Source organism: Euprymna scolopes, chromosome 46 (genome assembly GCF_053919585.1).
Source record: "Euprymna scolopes isolate OS-2025 chromosome 46, ASM5391958v1, whole genome shotgun sequence".
Lineage (NCBI taxonomy): Eukaryota > Metazoa > Mollusca > Cephalopoda > Sepiida > Sepiolidae > Euprymna > Euprymna scolopes.
Genome location: NC_136527.1, coordinates 97124190 through 97144804, shown reverse-complemented (window position 1 = coordinate 97144804; position 20615 = coordinate 97124190). Strand labels below are relative to the sequence as shown.

The 20615-nt window shown below is 33.3% G+C and overlaps 1 protein-coding gene across 1 annotated transcript; it reads left to right on the top strand.

Moving 5' to 3' along the window:
• The first annotated feature begins 761 nt into the window (after positions 1 to 761).
• LOC145270188 (N-methyl-L-tryptophan oxidase-like) lies at positions 762 to 8085 on the top strand. Its single transcript, XM_080125817.1, has 3 exons — positions 762 to 1036; positions 3517 to 3727; positions 8035 to 8085. The coding sequence occupies exons 1-3, from the start codon at positions 972 to 974 to the stop codon at positions 8083 to 8085; spliced, it is 327 nt and encodes a 108-aa protein (XP_079981943.1). The 5' UTR covers positions 762 to 971.
• Positions 8086 to 20615: the final 12530 nt, after the last annotated feature.

Genomic DNA, 20615 nt, shown 5'->3' with positions numbered 1-20615 from the left:
TTTATATGGGGTTTCATTTAATTTATTTTAATTATCTATTTTTATTTATAATTTTAATTAATTTTAATGTATTCTTTTTATATACATATTTTATTTGGGGTTTCATTTAATTTATTTTAATTTATTTTAATTTTCTATTTTTATTTATAATTTTAATTAATTTTAATTTTAATGTATTCTGTTTATATACATATTTTATTTGGGGTTTCATTTAATTTATTTTAATTTATTTTAATTTTCTATTTTTATTTATAATTTTAATTAATTTTAATTTTAATGTATTCTGTTTATATATATATTTTATTTGGGGTTTCATTTAATTTATTTTAATTATCTATTTGTATTTATAATTTTAATTAATTTTAATGTATTCTTTTTATATACATATTTTATTTGGGGTTTCATTTAATTTATTTTAATTTATTTTAATTTTCTATTTTTATTTATAATTTTAATTAATTTTAATTTTTATGTATTCTGTTTATATATATTTTTTATTTGGGGTTTCATTTAATTTATTTTAATTTTCTATTTTTATTTACAATTTTAATTAATTTTAATTTGCAAATGTTCTTTGTACATATGTCTTTTTATTTGGGCTTTCATTTAATTTAATTTAATTTATTTTCTATTTTTTCATAATTTTAATTAATTTTAATTTTAATGTGTTCATTTCATATATATATATATATATATATATATATATATATTTGTTTTAATATGTTCTTTTAATATGTATATATTACTTGGGCTTTCATTTAATTTATTCTAATTTCCTATTTTTATATATATATATATTTTTTTATTTGGGGTTTCATTTAATTTATTTCAATTTTCCATTTTAATTTATGATTTTTTCTTTTCTTTTTTTTTTGTAATATTTTCAGTTTCCGCTGCCTCATAGCAGAGGAAGTTCCCATGGACAAACACGTATCATTCGAAAAGCGTACACGCAGACCATCTTTGCACACATGATGGGGGAAGCCTACCCGATGTGGAGCAAACTTGAAACAGAAACAGGAATACTGCTTCAAAGGTAAGAATGTCCAGTAAGGGGGGGGGGGACACAATTATATCATTGATTTTGACGCCCGCGGGTGCTTTCGATAAAAATGTGTATTTATGGGTCACAGCTAAGCCACACGTCCCACGGAGTCATTTTTATCTGTGATATCAATCCACTCACACAAAGAAAAATAAAGTCTTTTTTTTTCTCTTTCCTTTTGTAAGCTCTTTTGCACTCTAAACAATGCATATTGTGTTAGCAAATAAAGAAGGTAAGTCCTAGGAGGTGGATCTTCTAGAACAACATGTAACCTGACCCAAGTATGACTACCAACCTTTATGTAGCATAGCAAGAACTCTATAAAATCTTAAAACGTATTTTTAGTATACTATGTGTATATATATATATATATATATATATATATATATATATATATATATATATATATATATATATACTAGCATTTAAGCCCGGCGTTGCTCGGGTGCTTGGAGGTGTATGTTGAGCAAAAAAAAAAAAGTGGTCAACTTTTTTAAAAGTTTGACCCCTATTATAACCCCTTAACATTTATTGTTTTTGGCTCAAATCAAGTTATTTAGTTAGATCTATGTCCAAGGAAACTATATCTAAAATTTCAAGTTTTTAGACCCAAAATTGTCGGATGAGTTTGGTAGAGTTTTCAAAGGTCAAATCGTTGAATTTTACCCCCTTAAGAGCCAAACTTCTTGCCGAAAACTGATCACAAAGATTTTCCCAAATCTCAGTACCCTGTATATCAAATTTCGAGTCTGTAAACTGAAAATTGACAGAGTTATTGCGTAGGGAAATGTACACGGAAACACACACACACACAGACAGACAGACACATTCGCTTTTATATATATATACTAGCATTTCAGCGCGGCGTTGCCCGGGTGTTTGTAGGTGTATGTTGAGCACCCCCCCAAAAAAAATAGCAGTCAATTTTTTAAACTTTGACCCTATTATGACTCTTTAATATTTATTGTTTTGGGCTAAAATCAAGTCATTAAGTTATATCCATGTCCATGGAACGTATATCTAAAATTTAAAGTGTTTAGACCCAAAATTGGCGGAGGAGTGTGGTAGAGTTCTCAAAAGTCAAATCATTGAACTTTGACCCCTTAACAGCCAAATTTCTGGGCGAAAACCGATTATAAAGAGTTTCCCCAAATCTCAGTACTCTGTATATCAAATTTCGAGTCTGTATAATGAAAATTGACAGAGTTGTTGCATAGGGAAATCTAGACACACAGATACACAGACACGTTCACTTTTAAAGATATATAGATAGATAGACTAATAAATTGACAGAGTTATAACATAGGGAAACGTATACAGACACATGGGCACACACACAGACACGTTCATTTTTATTGATATAATAGATTAAACAAAAATACATACGCATACATAAATATACATGGAAACAATTTTGTGTTTACTGTAAACTTTTTATGCAAATATTATGCAAGTATAAATCATGTAGAATATCTGCATGAATATAATTACACGGCTAGGTAGACAAAAGATTTTGAAACATCAGTTGGAGATATTTATTGATTTAAAACCACCTGAACAGTGAGATTTTTTTTTCTCAATGTTCTTCCAACTGAAACCAAATTCCCTTCTTTCCTCATTCGTTTCTTAGCTTTTAATTTATCATTCTGACGTTTCCTCTTAGAGGGTCAGACGATAAGTCCTTAAGGAAATTTTAATAATTTCACCTGCCCGTTTTTTGTTTTTTTGGTATTTAAATTAAATTATGTTTCCTCTGAAATATATATATATATATATATATATATATATATATATATATATATATATATATACATATATATATATATATATATATATATATATATATATATAAATAAATGACAAAAGCGCCCTTCAGTGTGTGGTTTGGACCGGGTCTCCAGTTCAAAAAGAATTGGTTGGAGGTACGGTCAACGGTGGAGGCTGTGGTCAACTCGTGGCTTCTTAGGAAACTTTCCTTAAAGGGTAGAGCCAAGGCGTGTGCAACGTATATCTTCCCTCTCATCCTTTATCGACTGGTCGTGCTTTCCCTGCCTGCACAACACCTAAATGCTCTGGTCGAACTCTTGTCCTCGCTTTTTGAGAAAACACTGGGTGCACAGATAAGTCTGTATATAATGTCCATGTGAGGGAGGCTTAGAAATACTGGACTTGAAATGTCATGGAGACACCGAGAGGCTGGTTTTCCTGAGCTGCTACCTTCAAGAAGAACGTTTTGATGGTATCACTCCAGTCTTCATAATTCTTCAATTTTTTGAGTTAAGAAAAAATAGGAGGTTTTACTTTTGGAAGTACCCTCTTAATAGACAACCATACACATTTGGAAACTCGAATTTACACTTCAACTTCCAAAAAATTATTATTTCTACTACAAAATATCTTTGCTATGGAATAATATTATACTTGTTTTGATATTTTTTTTTTATTCATTCATTCACATGTCGGATTCAAAGAACAACAGGTATTCTCGCTATGGGCGTAAACAAAAAGGGATATGTGGCCGAGGTCAAAAATGCCTTGACCAGCACTGGAATGAAGTATACGGAGCTTAACAGCAAAGATCTCCACAATCTTTATGACATTTCCATGTATCCGGATTCTTCAGTCATTATGGATCCAGAAGGAGGAATCCTGAAATCCGATACAGCCTTACAGACTTACCAGGTAAATCAATATCACCTTGTAACCGTATAAAAAATAAGTTTGATTTACGGCATATCAACCTTACTTTTTTTTGTATCACTTATTATTTTGCTTCTTTTGTCTGGTTTATTTTACGGCATATCAACCTTTATTTAATACCAAAAAATCAGGACCTGTGGAAATTCCACAGGGACTGATTCATATGTAATATATTGATGTTGACATTCTGTAGATGTTCAGTATAAATGGGGACACTCTGATATAGTAGCTATTTTGTTAAAACTTCAAAAGTATTCATCCCAGCTAAGCAGGGACGCCCGGTGAAGCCAGGTCATAAAATACGCTTAAATATGATATTTTAATTCTTGCAGATTTCATAGATATTATGATAGAGTTAATGTTCTATCGATTTTTATATATTACAAAGTTGCGCTTTCAAAAATATATCTATATGACTATATACTATCAGGTAAATCAATATCACCTTGTAACTGTATGAATAAGTTTACTTTACGGCATATCAACCTTTTATGCAGTCATTTAATACCAAAAATATTACTATATACTACCAGGTAAATCAATATCACCTTGTAACTGTATAAATAAGTTTGCTTTACGGCATATCAACCTTTTATGCAGTCATTTAATACCAAAAATATGACTATATACTACCAGGTAAATCAATATCACCTTGTAACTGTATAAATAAGTTTGCTTTACGGCATATCAACCTTTTATGCAGTCATTTAATACCAAAAATATGACTATATACTACCAGGTAAATCAATATCACCTTGTAACTGCATAAATAAGTTTGCTTTACGGCATATCAACCTTTTATGCAATCATTTAATACCAAAAATATGACTATATCCTACCAGGTAAATCAATATCACCTTGTAACTGTATAAATAACTTTGCTTTACGGCATATCAACCTTTTATGCAGTCATTTAATACCAAAAATATGACTATATACTACCAGGTAAATCAATATCACCTTGTAACTGCATAAATAAGTTTGCTTTACGGCATATCAACCTTTTATGCAGTCATTTAATACCAAAAATATGACTATATCCTACCAGGTAAATCAATATCACCTTGTAACTGCATAAATAAGTTTGCTTTACGGCATATCAACCTTTTATGCAGTCATTTAATACCAAAAATATGACTATATACTACCAGGTAAATCAATATCACCTTGTAACTGTATAAATAAGTTTGCTTTACGGCATATCAACCTTTTATGCAGTCATTTAATACCAAAAATATGACTATATACTACCAGGTAAATCAATATCACCTTGTAACTGCATAAATAAGTTTGCTTTACGGCATATCAACCTTTTATGCAGTCATTTAATACCAAAAATATGACTATATCCTACCAGGTAAATCAATATCACCTTGTAACTGTAATTGTAAAGTGTTTCAATGTCAATTGCAAATTCCAACATAGAGCAAAGGGGAGATAACTCTAACTTTTATGAAATTAAATTTAAACTTTAGAGTTACTCCCCTTGCATTGCAGACCTTATTTGTTTTTGGTATTATTATTATTATTATTATTATTATTATTATTATTATTATTATTATTTATTTATTTATTTATTTACTTTTTTCTTTTTTAACGGAACTGATTTTTTTTTTATAAAATTATACACATATTTGTTGGATCTTCCGGGTTTGTATTACTGTACACATAGATTCAAAAAAGTGGTAAAAAAACAACTATATAACAAATAAATGTTACCAAAGGCAAGATAAGTTACTTTTCTACCTAACTGGAAAAAAGGGTTTTTAGTGGTTTTACTCACTTTAAAATGTGTAATCGGTTCGAAAATCATACAATGTTTATCGATATATTTGAAAAAGGAGAATGGCAGTGTGTGCTTGCTGTTGAATACGGTAAGTTTGGGAAAATGAGTTCAAACTAAATAATTACACAAAATGCTGTTAGAAATTCACCGAATATATGTCCGACTGAATGACTTTAATCGTCGTAGTAGTAGGAATAATTGCGGTCATCTAGTTTAAATAGAAACGGAAAATTACCTCCCTTTTTAACTAACCTGTGTCTTACGATCGTTTCCATCAAGTTGTATTTTTTATTTTCTTTAATAAATAATTTTCTACCTTATCGATTTTCGTAATTTTTTTATATCATCATCTTAAAAAATACGAGGAATACGTAGATACGATTCTTTTCATATGAAATTCAGTAATACGATTTCCGAAACTTCGCCCCAATAGTGTAGAAGCGCCAAACTGTCATATGAAAGAATAAAAAAAAGATGAACGAATTTCTAAATTAAATAGGGTTATCTCCCTCAGTCCATGGCGTATTTTAGAAGAGCGGCAAGAAATTCAGAGATCACATCGTCCGAAGCCTAGTTGTTGGTGAAAATGACTTTTTTTTTGTTTTATCAAATTCAGACTGATTGTTTTTTTTTTTTTTTTTTTTTTTTTTGCCAGGCTAATATTTATGTATTTATTTACGTTGTATTTTTAGTATTTATAGATTTTTAATGAGAGTTTTCTTTCTTAGAACTATTTTCGCTAGAGTTATCTCCCTTGGCTACATGTTTCTATTATTACGAATTTTAATCTACATATGTCTATTAGTTAATCTCTACCTTGTGTCTAGTTTTTACCATTCGCTGGTAACACACACACACACACACACACACACACACACACACACACACACACACACACACACACACACACACACACACATCTATGATTGATGATTACAATTTACTGTGGTTTGGTTCATTAAAAAAAAATTACTGACATTCATTTGAGAGTAAAGTCAGACACAACGTCGGTTTTGCAAAAATGATACTCTGAATGGGACAAAAGAAAATGCCTCGGTTGAGAAGGATTTCCCCTCTGACGGAAAACAGAAGATATTACTGCACTTTGATACTGGCCCAAAAAACTCCCACTTTTCTCTCTTTCTTTTCCTCTTTTTTCGTTCTCTCTTTTTATCTTTTTTATGAATCAATTTTCACCCCAAACAAAGCACAGTGCCACTTTGAAGTAGAGGGCCACTATCCGAGGCATAAGTTGTAAGGGAATTATGAAGAGAGATGAGTAGCAAGATGTTTGTTCACATTACACTTGAACTTCTGCATATCAGTACAGTTGGGAAAGCAGAATCCGGAAGGGAGTTCCAAAGTCTTGCAGTTCTGGGGAAGAAACTATTGGAGTAAAAGGCTTTCTTACACCTAGGGATCTCTACTGTAAAGGGGTGGGACTTAGTTGTTTGTCAGGTTTGTCGAGGGTAGTCACGTCGAGGAGGTACAAGTGCTTGTAGTTCGTCAGAGCATTCACCATTAAAGTACTTGTAGAACAGGCAGAGGGATGAAACATTTCGTCGATTGGACAGAGGCTGAAGCCTAGATGAAAGTTCAGGACCTATCAGGTTGGCGACTCTCTTTTGAACCCTGTCCAGGAGCGAGAGAAAACCAGCAGATGCACCAGCCCAAATGTGACAACAGTACTCCATACATGGGCGAATGGTGGCCTTATAGAGGTACAGGATAATTTCAGGCGTAAGTATTTTTCCAGCACGGTAGAGAGAGAGCCCACCTTTTTTGCAACAGCCTTGGCAATGCTCTCAATGCATCTATTCCAGCTCATGTTCCCTGTAAACGTTAGGCTTAGGAGTTTATGAAAGTACTTTCAGGTAATGTGTTCTTGGCCATTGCTATTGGTGGTAGAGAAGGTTTCTTGTAACTATTGAAGGAAACAAGTTTAGTCTTGGCAGCATTGAATGTGACCATCCATTTTTGTTCCCATTCCACTAGAGATTGGAAGTCATTCTCTAGTGTTTCTGTTATTTCCTTAGATGTGTGTTCATTTGTTTTCCCTTTGTGCCTGTTATAGAGAGTGGTGTCATAAGCAAATATACCCATCTCCGAAACAATTTAATCAGGGAGGTCATTTATGAATATCAGGAATAATAAAGGTCCAAGGATAGACCCCTGAGGTACTTCCGCATTTATATCATATTGTTTAGATGTACGACTGCATTTAAATTTAGGCACAGATATAGAGTGGGGGAAATCGTTTATCGTGGTTGTAGGTAGTCGAGTGTTTCTTTTTCTTGTGAAAGTTTGACAAGAGGGAATTATAGAGTGAAGAAAAATGTGATTTGAATTCGACCGACTGTTGAAGGTTCTCCTAAACTGATTTTCTCGACCAGGTCTTAGAAGAATTTCAAAGTTAACACTGGCGTACTACATTCACGTTTTTAAAGTTTGGAAAGAAGTTCTCTAATGGTGCCTTTCTCGATATTTTTATTCTCTCTTGCAGGTCATGGTTTTAAGCTTGCGCCCGTTGTTGGAAAGATCCTTGGAAATTTAGCGATGGGGAAAGCGTCCACATACGACCTTTCACAATTCAGAATCGACCGGTTTCAGCGGAAAGCCTCTCTTTGAGAACAACGAAGGAAAACACAGAAAGGGTGCTAAAGATGCTGGAAATCCCGGGGATGCGTGTCGCCTGGAAACATGAAATAAATATTAAAAAAAAAACAAAAAAAAAACAAAAAACAAGTGATTGAATAATTTGCATATGAGGAACCACATCGATTAATATTAATAAAGAAGCGACAGTATATTCCATACATCATTTTTATTCCCGCATCTTTTCTCAAATTAAAACATTCGTCTTAAAAAAATCAATATTTGATTCTGAGTAGCCATTTTATTGTATTATCGTTCGTTGTTTTTTTGAAAGAAAATGTAATTCGAATTCATTTCTTTTCATTGCATGTTTTGTTGGTTTTAATTACATTTGTGCGTGAGTGTTGCAACCAAAATGTCGTTTATATTTTCCATACATACCAACTCTATTGAGTGTATGTTTTTTTGTTTTTGTTTTGTTTTACTTATGAAAGAGAGGATACTATTATATAAAACAAAGTTTTGTCTCGGCACGTGTGTGTGTGTGTGTGTGTGTGTGTGAGAAAGAGAGAGACAGAGAGAGAGAGAGAAAGAGTTCCCTCTGAATTTCAAAACGACAGGGTCAGCGTCAGGTGGCAGAGACAGAGACTTTGAAAAAGCACATGTTATGTGGCACAGCTTTGCTAAGCACATATGTGTACGAAAAGACTTTTGAAAGATAATGAAATGCGTTGGACAAAACCACGAATAATGCATTTCATTTGCGTTAGTGTTGGGACGATTAATAATATGTGCCACTTTTCTGATGCCAAAACGATTCTTTTAATTATGTTTTTATTTGATATCTTCCGCTGCTGGTAATACTGATAAAATAATCAATATTTATTGATTTTAAACTATAGTTTATTCCCATATCATGTTTTTTCATTACGTTTAAGAAAATATCTGCACATTTAACATGCTAGTTTTTAGAGATTTATAAATAATCGGAATCAGTAATTGCACTGGAATCGGGAAAATATAGGAATTATCCTATCACTAATTTGCACTTAAAAAATTGCTGGGTCGGATTTTTATTTATTTCATTTTATTTTATTTTTTTTGTTCGTTTGCGATGGTACCAAACAACGTGTGGGTCTGCGATGTTTGAAATGTAACGAGCTGTAATCGATTTACAGAGCACGTGCGCCGTACACACACACACACACACACACACACACACACACACACACACACACATATATATAAACTTAATTAAGACTGATTTCTTTGTGAATAGAATATTAATTTACATTGATTCATTATAATTCTACTTTATAAATCAACTTTCTACTTGCTGAATTTTCGTCATTTTTGGATATATTACTATTTTCGACATGAAAATTAACTACGTATAGAGGTTGGTGGTGCTTTCTTCTCATATACACCGAGACGTCGGTCTCATGACAGTCATTTCGGTCTTGTTATAACTTAAGTCTCAACACTAATTTTGTTCTGAAGTAAATAAACGCTTTAAAATAAGTAAAAACAAAAATTTCGTAGATTCTTGAAGGAAGACAACTCTGACTGTTTGGAATTATCTCCCTTCCTTGTTTAGGACCACTGAAGAAGTATACTGGCCCTGATGAGTTTTAGTCTAGCAACACTTAAGAACTGTGATACAACGGAACGGTCTGTCTGTGGGCAGTGTCAGAAATTTCGTGAAAATAGTGAATAATTCCACCCCATCTTTCCAAGCTTATAAGATTAATAATTTATAAATTAATTATTTACTTTTTAATAGACATTTCAAAATGAGAGGCGTGAATTATTCGCCCCCCTGTCTTTCCAAGCTTATAACGCCTCGAAAAATGTAATTCAAGCCCTAATTTTTCTTTCAATTAAAGGAGCAAGGACCAAGGTTTCATTAAAAAAAAAAACAAAAAAAAAACAATGTGTTTTTTTTTTTTTTAAAAAAAGGTTTTAAACTTCGGACTTTACAGGTAAATTTCTAAAAAAAGGGATTTTTTGTTTTAAATTTGAATATGTTATTTATTGACCTTTTCTCTTCAATTTGTGATATATAAAACTATTAAACATAAATTAATTATTTACTTTTTAAGAGAAACTTGAAAATGTGTGACACTTACACAAATGGGGGGGGCGTGAATATAAAAAAAAACGTTTGTCTAAAATATTATATTCGGTTCATTGTGAAAAATTTCTAAGTCCAAACAAGAGGGGATGTAGGTATAGATAGGTGACAATCTTATAGACCAAGGCATCTCAGCGTGTATTCAAGTGAAAAATTTCTAAGTCCAAACAACAGGGGCTGTAGGTATATATAAGTGACAATCTTATAGACCAAGGCATCTCAGCGTGTATTCAAGTGAAAAATTTCTAAGTCCAAACAAGAGGGGATGTAGGTATAGATAGGTGACAATCTTATAGACCAAGGCATCTCAGCGTGTATTTAATTGAAAAATTTCTAAGTCCATACAAGAGGGGATGTAGGTATAGATAGGTGACAATCTTATAGACCAAGGCATCTCAGCGTGTATTCAAGTGAAATATTTCTAAGTCCAAACAACAGGGGCTGTAGGTATATATAAGTGACAATCTTATAGACCAAGGCATCTCAGCGTGTATTCAAGTGAAAAATTTCTAAGTCCAAACAAGAGGGGATGTAGGTATAGATAGGTGACAATCTTATAGACCAAGGCATCTCAGCGTGTATTCAAGTGAAAAATTTCTAAGTCCAAACAAGAGGGGATGTAGGTATAGATAGGTGACAATCTTATAGACCAAGGCATCTCAGCGTGTATTCAAGTGAAAAATTTCTAAGTCCAAACAACAGGGGCTGAAGGTATATATAAGTGACAATCTTATAGACCAAGGCATCTCAGCGTGTATTCAAGTGAAAAATTTCTAAGTCCAAACAACAGGGGATGTAGGTATAGATAGGTGACAATCTTATAGACCAAGGCATCTCAGCGTGTATTTAATTGAAAAATTTCTAAGTCCAAACAAGAGGGGATGTAGGTATAGATAGGTGACAATCTTATAGACCAAGGCATCTCAGCGTGTATTTAATTGAAAAATTTCTAAGTCCAAACAAGAGGGGATGTAGGTATAGATAGGTGACAATCTTATAGACCAAGGCATCTCAGCGTGTATTCAATTGAAAAATTTCTAAGTCCAAACAAGAGGGGATGTAGGTATAGATAGGTGACAATCTTATAGACCAAGGCATCTCAGCGTGTATTCAATTGAAAAATTTCTAAGTCCAAACAAGAATGGATGTAGGTATAGATAGGTGACAATCTTATAGACCAAGGCATCTCAGCGTGCATTCAAGTGAAAAATTTCTAAGTCCAAACAAGAGGGGATGTAGGTATAGATAGGTTACAATCTTATAGACCAAGGCATCTCAGCCTGTATTCAATTGAAAAATTTCTAAGTCCAAACAAGAGGGGATGTAGGTATTGATAGAGTGCAATCTTATAGACCAAGGCATCTCAGCGTGTATTCAAGTGAAGAATTTCTAAGTCCAAACAAGAGGGGTTGTAGGTATAGATAGGTGACAATCTTATAGACCAAGGCATCTCAGCGTGTATTCAAGTGAAAAATTTCTAAGTCCAAACAAGAGGGGATGTAGGTATAGATAGGTGACAATCTTATAGACCAAAGCATCTCAGAGTGTATTCAATTGAAAAATTTCTAAGTCCAAACAAGAGGGGATGTAGGTATAGATAGGTGGCAATCTTATAGACCAAGGCATCTCAGCGTGTATTCAAGTGAAAAATTTCTAAGTCCAAAGAACAGGGGATGTAGGTATAGATAGGTGACAATCTTGTAGACCAAGGCATCTCAGCGTGTATTCAAGTGAAAAATTTCTAAGTCCAAACAAGAGGGGATGTAGGTATAGATAGGTGGCAATCTTATAGACCAAAGCATCTCAGAGTGTATTCAATTGAAAAATTTCTAAGTCCAAACAAGAGGGGATGTAGGTATAGATAGGTGACAATCTTATAGACCAAGGCATCTCAGAGTGTATTCAATTGAAAAATTTCTAAGTCCAAACAACAGGGGATGTAGGTATAGATAGGTGGCAATCTTGTAGACCAAGGCATCTCAGCGTGTATTCAATTGAAAAATTTCTAAGTCCAAACAAGAGGGGATGTAGGTATAGATAGGTGACAATCTTGTAGACCAAGGCATCTCAGCGTGTATTCAAGTGAAAAATTTCTAAGTCCAAACAAGAGGGGATGTAGGTATAGATAGGTTGCAATCTTGTAGACCAAGGCATCTCAGCGTGTATTCAAGTGAAAAATTTCTAAGTCCAAACAAGAGGGGATGTAGGTATAGATAGGTGACAATCTTATAGACCAAGGCATCTCAGTGTGTATTCAAGTGAAAAATTTCTAAGTCCAAACAAGAGGGGATGTAGGTATAGATAGGTGACAATCTTGTAGACCAAGGCATCTCAGCGTGTATTCAAGTGAAAAATTTCTAAGTCCAAACAAGAGGGGATGTAGGTATAGATAGGTGACAATCTTATAGACCAAAGCATCTCAGAGTGTATTCAATTGAAAAATTTCTAAGTCCAAACAAGAGGGGATGTAGGTATAGATAGGTGACAATCTTATAGACCAAGGCATCTCAGCGTGTATTCAATTGAAAAATTTCTAGGTCCAAACAACAGGGGATGTAGGTATAGATAGGTGACAATCTTGTAGACCAAAGCATCTCAGCGTGTATTCAATTGAAAAAATTCTAAGTCCAAACAAGAGGGGATGTAGGTATAGATAGGTGACAATCTTATAGACCAAGGCATCTCAGAGTGTATTCAATTGAAAAATTTCTAAGTCCAAACAAGAGGGGATGTAGGTATTGATAGAGTGCAATCTTATAGACCAAGGCATCTCAGCGTGTATTCAATTGAAAAATTTCTAAGTCCAAACAAGAGGGGATGTAGGTATAGATAGGTGACAATCTTGTAGACCAAAGCATCTCAGAGTGTATTCAATTGAAAAATTTCTAAGTCCAAACAAGAGGGGATGTAGGTATAGATAGGTGACAATCTTATAGACCAAAGCATCTCAGAGTGTATTCAATTGAAAAATTTCTAAGTCCAAAAAAGAGGGGATGTAGGTATAGATAGGTGACAATCTTATAGACCAAGGCATCTCAGCGTGTATTCAATTGAAAAATTTCTAAGTCCAAACAAGAGGGGATGTAGGTATAGATAGGTGACAATCTTATAGACCAAGGCATCTCAGCGTGTATTCAAGTGAAAAATTTCTAAGTCCAAACAAGAGGGGATGTAGGTATAGATAGGTGACAATCTTATAGACCAAGGCATCTCAGCGTGCATTCAATTGAAAAAATTCTTAGTCCAAACAAGAGGGGATGTAGGTATAGATAGGTGACAATCTTGTAGACTAAAGCATCTCAGAGTGTATTCAATTGAAAAAATTCTAAGTCCAAACAAGAGGGGATGTAGGTATAGATAGGTGACAATCTTGTAGACCAAAGCATCTCAGAGTGTATTCAATTGAAAAATTTCTAAGTCCAAACAAGAGGGGATGTAGGTATAGATAGGTGACAATCTTATAGACCAAGGCATCTCAGCCTGTATTCAATTGAAAAATTTCTAAGTCCAAACAAGAGGGGATGTAGGTATTGATAGAGTGCAATCTTATAGACCAAGGCATCTCAGCGTGTATTCAAGTGAAGAATTTCTAAGTCCAAACAAGAGGGGTTGTAGGTATAGATAGGTGACAATCTTATAGACCAAGGCATCTCAGCGTGTATTCAAGTGAAAAATTTCTAAGTCCAAACAAGAGGGGATGTAGGTATAGATAGGTGACAATCTTATAGACCAAAGCATCTCAGAGTGTATTCAATTGAAAAATTTCTAAGTCCAAACAAGAGGGGATGTAGGTATAGATAGGTGGCAATCTTATAGACCAAGGCATCTCAGCGTGTATTCAAGTGAAAAATTTCTAAGTCCAAAGAACAGGGGATGTAGGTATAGATAGGTGACAATCTTGTAGACCAAGGCATCTCAGCGTGTATTCAAGTGAAAAATTTCTAAGTCCAAACAAGAGGGGATGTAGGTATAGATAGGTGGCAATCTTATAGACCAAAGCATCTCAGAGTGTATTCAATTGAAAAATTTCTAAGTCCAAACAAGAGGGGATGTAGGTATAGATAGGTGACAATCTTATAGACCAAGGCATCTCAGAGTGTATTCAATTGAAAAATTTCTAAGTCCAAACAACAGGGGATGTAGGTATAGATAGGTGGCAATCTTGTAGACCAAGGCATCTCAGCGTGTATTCAATTGAAAAATTTCTAAGTCCAAACAAGAGGGGATGTAGGTATAGATAGGTGACAATCTTGTAGACCAAGGCATCTCAGCGTGTATTCAAGTGAAAAATTTCTAAGTCCAAACAAGAGGGGATGTAGGTATAGATAGGTTGCAATCTTGTAGACCAAGGCATCTCAGCGTGTATTCAAGTGAAAAATTTCTAAGTCCAAACAAGAGGGGATGTAGGTATAGATAGGTGACAATCTTATAGACCAAGGCATCTCAGTGTGTATTCAAGTGAAAAATTTCTAAGTCCAAACAAGAGGGGATGTAGGTATAGATAAGTGACAATCTTGTAGACCAAGGCATCTCAGCGTGTATTCAAGTGAAAAATTTCTAAGTCCAAACAAGAGGGGATGTAGGTATAGATAGGTGACAATCTTATAGACCAAAGCATCTCAGAGTGTATTCAATTGAAAAATTTCTAAGTCCAAACAAGAGGGGATGTAGGTATAGATAGGTGACAATCTTATAGACCAAGGCATCTCAGCGTGTATTCAATTGAAAAATTTCTAAGTCCAAACAAGAGGGGATGTAGGTATAGATAGGTGACAATCTTATAGACCAAGGCATCTCAGCCTGTATTCAATTGAAAAATTTCTAAGTCCAAACAAGAGGGGATGTAGGTATTGATAGAGTGCAATCTTATAGACCAAGGCATCTCAGCGTGTATTCAAGTGAAGAATTTCTAAGTCCAAACAAGAGGGGTTGTAGGTATAGATAGGTGACAATCTTATAGACCAAGGCATCTCAGCGTGTATTCAAGTGAAAAATTTCTAAGTCCAAACAAGAGGGGATGTAGGTATAGATAGGTGACAATCTTATAGACCAAAGCATCTCAGAGTGTATTCAATTGAAAAATTTCTAAGTCCAAACAAGAGGGGATGTAGGTATAGATAGGTGGCAATCTTATAGACCAAGGCATCTCAGCGTGTATTCAAGTGAAAAATTTCTAAGTCCAAAGAACAGGGGATGTAGGTATAGATAGGTGACAATCTTGTAGACCAAGGCATCTCAGCGTGTATTCAAGTGAAAAATTTCTAAGTCCAAACAAGAGGGGATGTAGGTATAGATAGGTGGCAATCTTATAGACCAAAGCATCTCAGAGTGTATTCAATTGAAAAATTTCTAAGTCCAAACAAGAGGGGATGTAGGTATAGATAGGTGACAATCTTATAGACCAAGGCATCTCAGAGTGTATTCAATTGAAAAATTTCTAAGTCCAAACAACAGGGGATGTAGGTATAGATAGGTGGCAATCTTGTAGACCAAGGCATCTCAGCGTGTATTCAATTGAAAAATTTCTAAGTCCAAACAAGAGGGGATGTAGGTATAGATAGGTGACAATCTTGTAGACCAAGGCATCTCAGCGTGTATTCAAGTGAAAAATTTCTAAGTCCAAACAAGAGGGGATGTAGGTATAGATAGGTTGCAATCTTGTAGACCAAGGCATCTCAGCGTGTATTCAAGTGAAAAATTTCTAAGTCCAAACAAGAGGGGATGTAGGTATAGATAGGTGACAATCTTATAGACCAAGGCATCTCAGTGTGTATTCAAGTGAAAAATTTCTAAGTCCAAACAAGAGGGGATGTAGGTATAGATAGGTGACAATCTTGTAGACCAAGGCATCTCAGCGTGTATTCAAGTGAAAAATTTCTAAGTCCAAACAAGAGGGGATGTAGGTATAGATAGGTGACAATCTTATAGACCAAAGCATCTCAGAGTGTATTCAATTGAAAAATTTCTAAGTCCAAACAAGAGGGGATGTAGGTATAGATAGGTGACAATCTTATAGACCAAGGCATCTCAGCGTGTATTCAATTGAAAAATTTCTAGGTCCAAACAACAGGGGATGTAGGTATAGATAGGTGACAATCTTGTAGACCAAAGCATCTCAGCGTGTATTCAATTGAAAAAATTCTAAGTCCAAACAAGAGGGGATGTAGGTATAGATAGGTGACAATCTTATAGACCAAGGCATCTCAGAGTGTATTCAATTGAAAAATTTCTAAGTCCAAACAAGAGGGGATGTAGGTATTGATAGAGTGCAATCTTATAGACCAAGGCATCTCAGCGTGTATTCAATTGAAAAATTTCTAAGTCCAAACAAGAGGGGATGTAGGTATAGATAGGTGACAATCTTGTAGACCAAAGCATCTCAGAGTGTATTCAATTGAAAAATTTCTAAGTCCAAACAAGAGGGGATGTAGGTATAGATAGGTGACAATCTTATAGACCAAAGCATCTCAGAGTGTATTCAATTGAAAAATTTCTAAGTCCAAAAAAGAGGGGATGTAGGTATAGATAGGTGACAATCTTATAGACCAAGGCATCTCAGCGTGTATTCAATTGAAAAATTTCTAAGTCCAAACAAGAGGGGATGTAGGTATAGATAGGTGACAATCTTATAGACCAAGGCATCTCAGCGTGTATTCAATTGAAAAATTTCTAAGTCCAAACAAGAGGGGATGTAGGTATAGATAGGTGACAATCTTATAGACCAAGGCATCTCAGCGTGCATTCAATTGAAAAAATTCTTAGTCCAAACAAGAGGGGATGTAGGTATAGATAGGTGACAATCTTATAGACCAAGGCATCTCAGAGTGTATTTAATTGAAAAATTTCTAAGTCCAAACAAGAGGGGATGTAGGTATAGATAGGTGACAATCTTATAGACCAAAGCATCTCAGAGTGTATTCAATTGAAAAATTTCTAAGTCCAAACAAGAGGGGATGTAGGTATAGATAGGTGACAATCTTATAGACCAAAGCATCTCAGAGTGTATTCAATTGAAAAATTTCTAAGTCCAAACAAGAGGGGATGTAGGTATCGATAGGTGACAATCTTATAGACCAAAGCATCTCAGAGTGTATTCAAGTGAAAAATTTCTAAGTCCAAACAAGAGGGGATGTAGGTATAGATAGGTGACAATCTTATAGACCAAAGCATCTCAGAGTGTATTTAATTGAAAAATTTCTAAGTCCAAACAAGAGGGGATGTAGGTATAGATAGGTGACAATCTTATAGACCAAGGCATCTCAGCGTGTATTCAATTGAAAAATTTCTAGGTCCAAACAACAGGGGATGTAGGTATAGATAGGTGACAATCTTATAGACCAAGGCATCTCAGCGTGTATTCAATTGAAAATTTCTAAGTCCAAACAAGAGGGGATGTAGGTATAGGTAGATGAAAATCTTATAGACCAAGGCAAGTCAACGTGTATTCAAATGAAAATGTCTAAGTCCTTACAGGGGCGGACGTAGGTATAGGTAGATGAGGAGCTACTAGACCAACACATGTCCACGAGTATTCAATTTAAATTTCTAAGTTCAAAACAGTGTAAATAAGTGTCTGGAAGTGCCCGATCGACGCCTACTGCCATGTTGGGTGCATGTAGGCGTAGCAAAATGCCTTCTAATCTGCTAGGCACATCGGGACTTAGTTTTTTTTCTGTCCTTTCTCTGCACCGTGTAGGTTGGCGTCTGGATGTGCCTCATCGATGCCTTGGCATATAAACGTGTAATCAAGTTAAAACTTCTAACTTCAAAACGGGAGTTAGGTACCGGTAAATGAGAAGCTTATCAATCTAGACATGTTGAAATTTATAAGTTCACACATAGTGGATAGCAAGGCGAGGAATAGGGATATAGAATAAGAAAAGAGAGATAGACAGATCTAGATAAATACAGAGGTATAAAGAGAGACAGGCAAGGGAGATACATTTCATGATTCAACTTATATGCTAATAAGAAATAGTTGGTATATCAGGAACACAAGCATTGTATTTACTAGTTAATTTTACATCAGAATACACTTGTAGATTTTATGTAGCTTTTTTTCTATAGGGAACATGCAAATAGCAGACATAACATCTAGACATATAAATATATACATAAAACAATTATAGTTATGAGATATATCTGAACTAATCCAAAAAGACAATAATGATGAATATCATCACTTACCTTGGAAAATTATCCAGGCTGTATGCCTACTCACATTCCATCAAACACCAGAAAATCATGAGCAATTGCTTGGTTGATTTTTTTTATTTTTTTTATTTTAATTTTTTTCATACACATTTGTAATTGTGTCTTGTTTTATCAAGTATTTTTGTAGTTAATCTGTGGTGTTGGGAGAGGTGTTAACATGAATCAATTTTGCTTAACATTTTTTATTATGTATATTTTTTCAGTTTACAGAGTCATTGCAGTACCAAGTCTGACACTGTAATTGCTTGAAAAGTATTGCATTGGGAAGGAATCTTTTTTTTTTTTTTTTTTGAGGTGTGCAGGAATTTCAGTAGGGGATGTTTCTACTGATTTCAGATTCCAAGACAGCAAATTTGTATTTTATTGTTTGTGCATTCTTTTATCAAGTTTTTACAGATGTTTTTGTGTTATGAAAGTGAAAATGAATGAGTTGCAAAGACATTTACATTTTTGCATTCTTTTTTTAATTCTTCACCTTTTTTGTTTTAATGTCCCAAGAGTGAACCAAGACGGATGAGTCTTATTCAGCAGAGTCGAAAAAAACAGGTTACCTTTGATTGTCCTCAATGGATTTGTCCATAGTATAATGTGTCCAAGTTATTGCCCTAATAAAGTGAGAACCATACCCCAAAACTAATGCAGAACTCTACTTAATTAAATGAGCACTCTCAAAGACAATTTATCTAACATAATTTTGAAATATGTTTTATAAAGTTACCATAGAGCTCTCAAATATATTAGGCACTCAAATAGGAAATTTGTTTCAAATACTTGTCATATATATATATATATATATATATATATATATATATATATATATATATATATATTAAAAACTTACAGTATATCTATACTTACATATTGACATTTAGGTTTTCAAAACATACTGCAGAGCTCCTCATGTTTTCTGAATTTTATGCTTTCGTCTACTAATCTATTGAGCACTCTTAAGTATATTTGTGTAGCTGAATTGCCATACATGTTTTTGAAAGTGTATATTTAGCTCTACTAATGTATTGTACTCTGTCAAAATAAATTTATGCAGTTGAAATGCCATATCTGTTTCTCAAATGTTTTATTTAGCTCTACTAATATATTGAGCACTCTGGAAGTAGATTTGTCTAAAATAATTGCAAAAATGTTTCCAACTCTTACTACAAAGCTCTTTAAATGCATTGAGCACTCTTAAAGTAAAATCGTCTTGTATAATTAAACAAAGCAATTTTTAAACTTACTACACAGCTATATAAAACTATGGAGCACATGCAAGCATCATTGGTATATATATAGATCACATAATTATTAGAAGTTTTTTTTTTATTGAAATAAATATATATATGTATATATATATATATATATATATATATATATATATTCACGGGAGACAATTTGTATATAGATGACATAATAATCAGAAGTGATTTTTTTAAGGAAATATATATATATATATATATATATATATATATATATATATACAAGGGAGACAATTTATATATAGATCACATAATTAATGGAAGTCTGTTTTAATTGAAGTAAATATATATATATATATATATATATATATATATATATATAGATATATATATATATATATTTTATTTCAATTCCATCAATGAGACATAGAGCAATAAAGTCATGTTATTTACATTTTGACTTAATAATAACCCTTTAAAATAGTGCTCAAAACTAGACAGAGCTGATATTATAAAACGTTTATTTTATTACAGGATAAATAAACATTAAGATTTAACTAGATTTATATAAGAGTGCTCAATAAGACATAGAGCAATAAGGACATTTTATTTAGATTTTTATTTAATAATTACACTTTAAATAGTGCTAAACAAAGGGAGACAATTTGTATATACATCACATAATTATTAGAAGTAATTTTTTATTGAAATATATATATATATATATATATATGTATATATTCAATGAGACAATTAGTATACAGATCACATAATTATTAGAACATATTTTTTTATTGAAATATATATATATGTATATATATATATATAAATATATATTTAAGGGAGACAATTTATATATAGATCACATAATTATTAGAAGTTATTTTTTTATTGAAATAAATATATATATATATATAATATATATATATATATGTTCTAGGGAGACAA

Excerpts from the sequence above, each read along its gene's own strand:
- LOC145270188 (XM_080125817.1), top strand. The coding sequence starts at position 972 with ATGATGGGGGAAGCCTACCCGATGTGGAGCAAACTTGAAACAGAAACA. Across the intron at positions 1,037-3,516 it reads ACAGGAATACTGCTTCAAAG|AACAACAGGTATTCTCGCTA; the intron begins GTAAGAATGTCC and ends TCGGATTCAAAG. Across the intron at positions 3,728-8,034 it reads CAGCCTTACAGACTTACCAG|GTCATGGTTTTAAGCTTGCG; the intron begins GTAAATCAATAT and ends TCTCTCTTGCAG.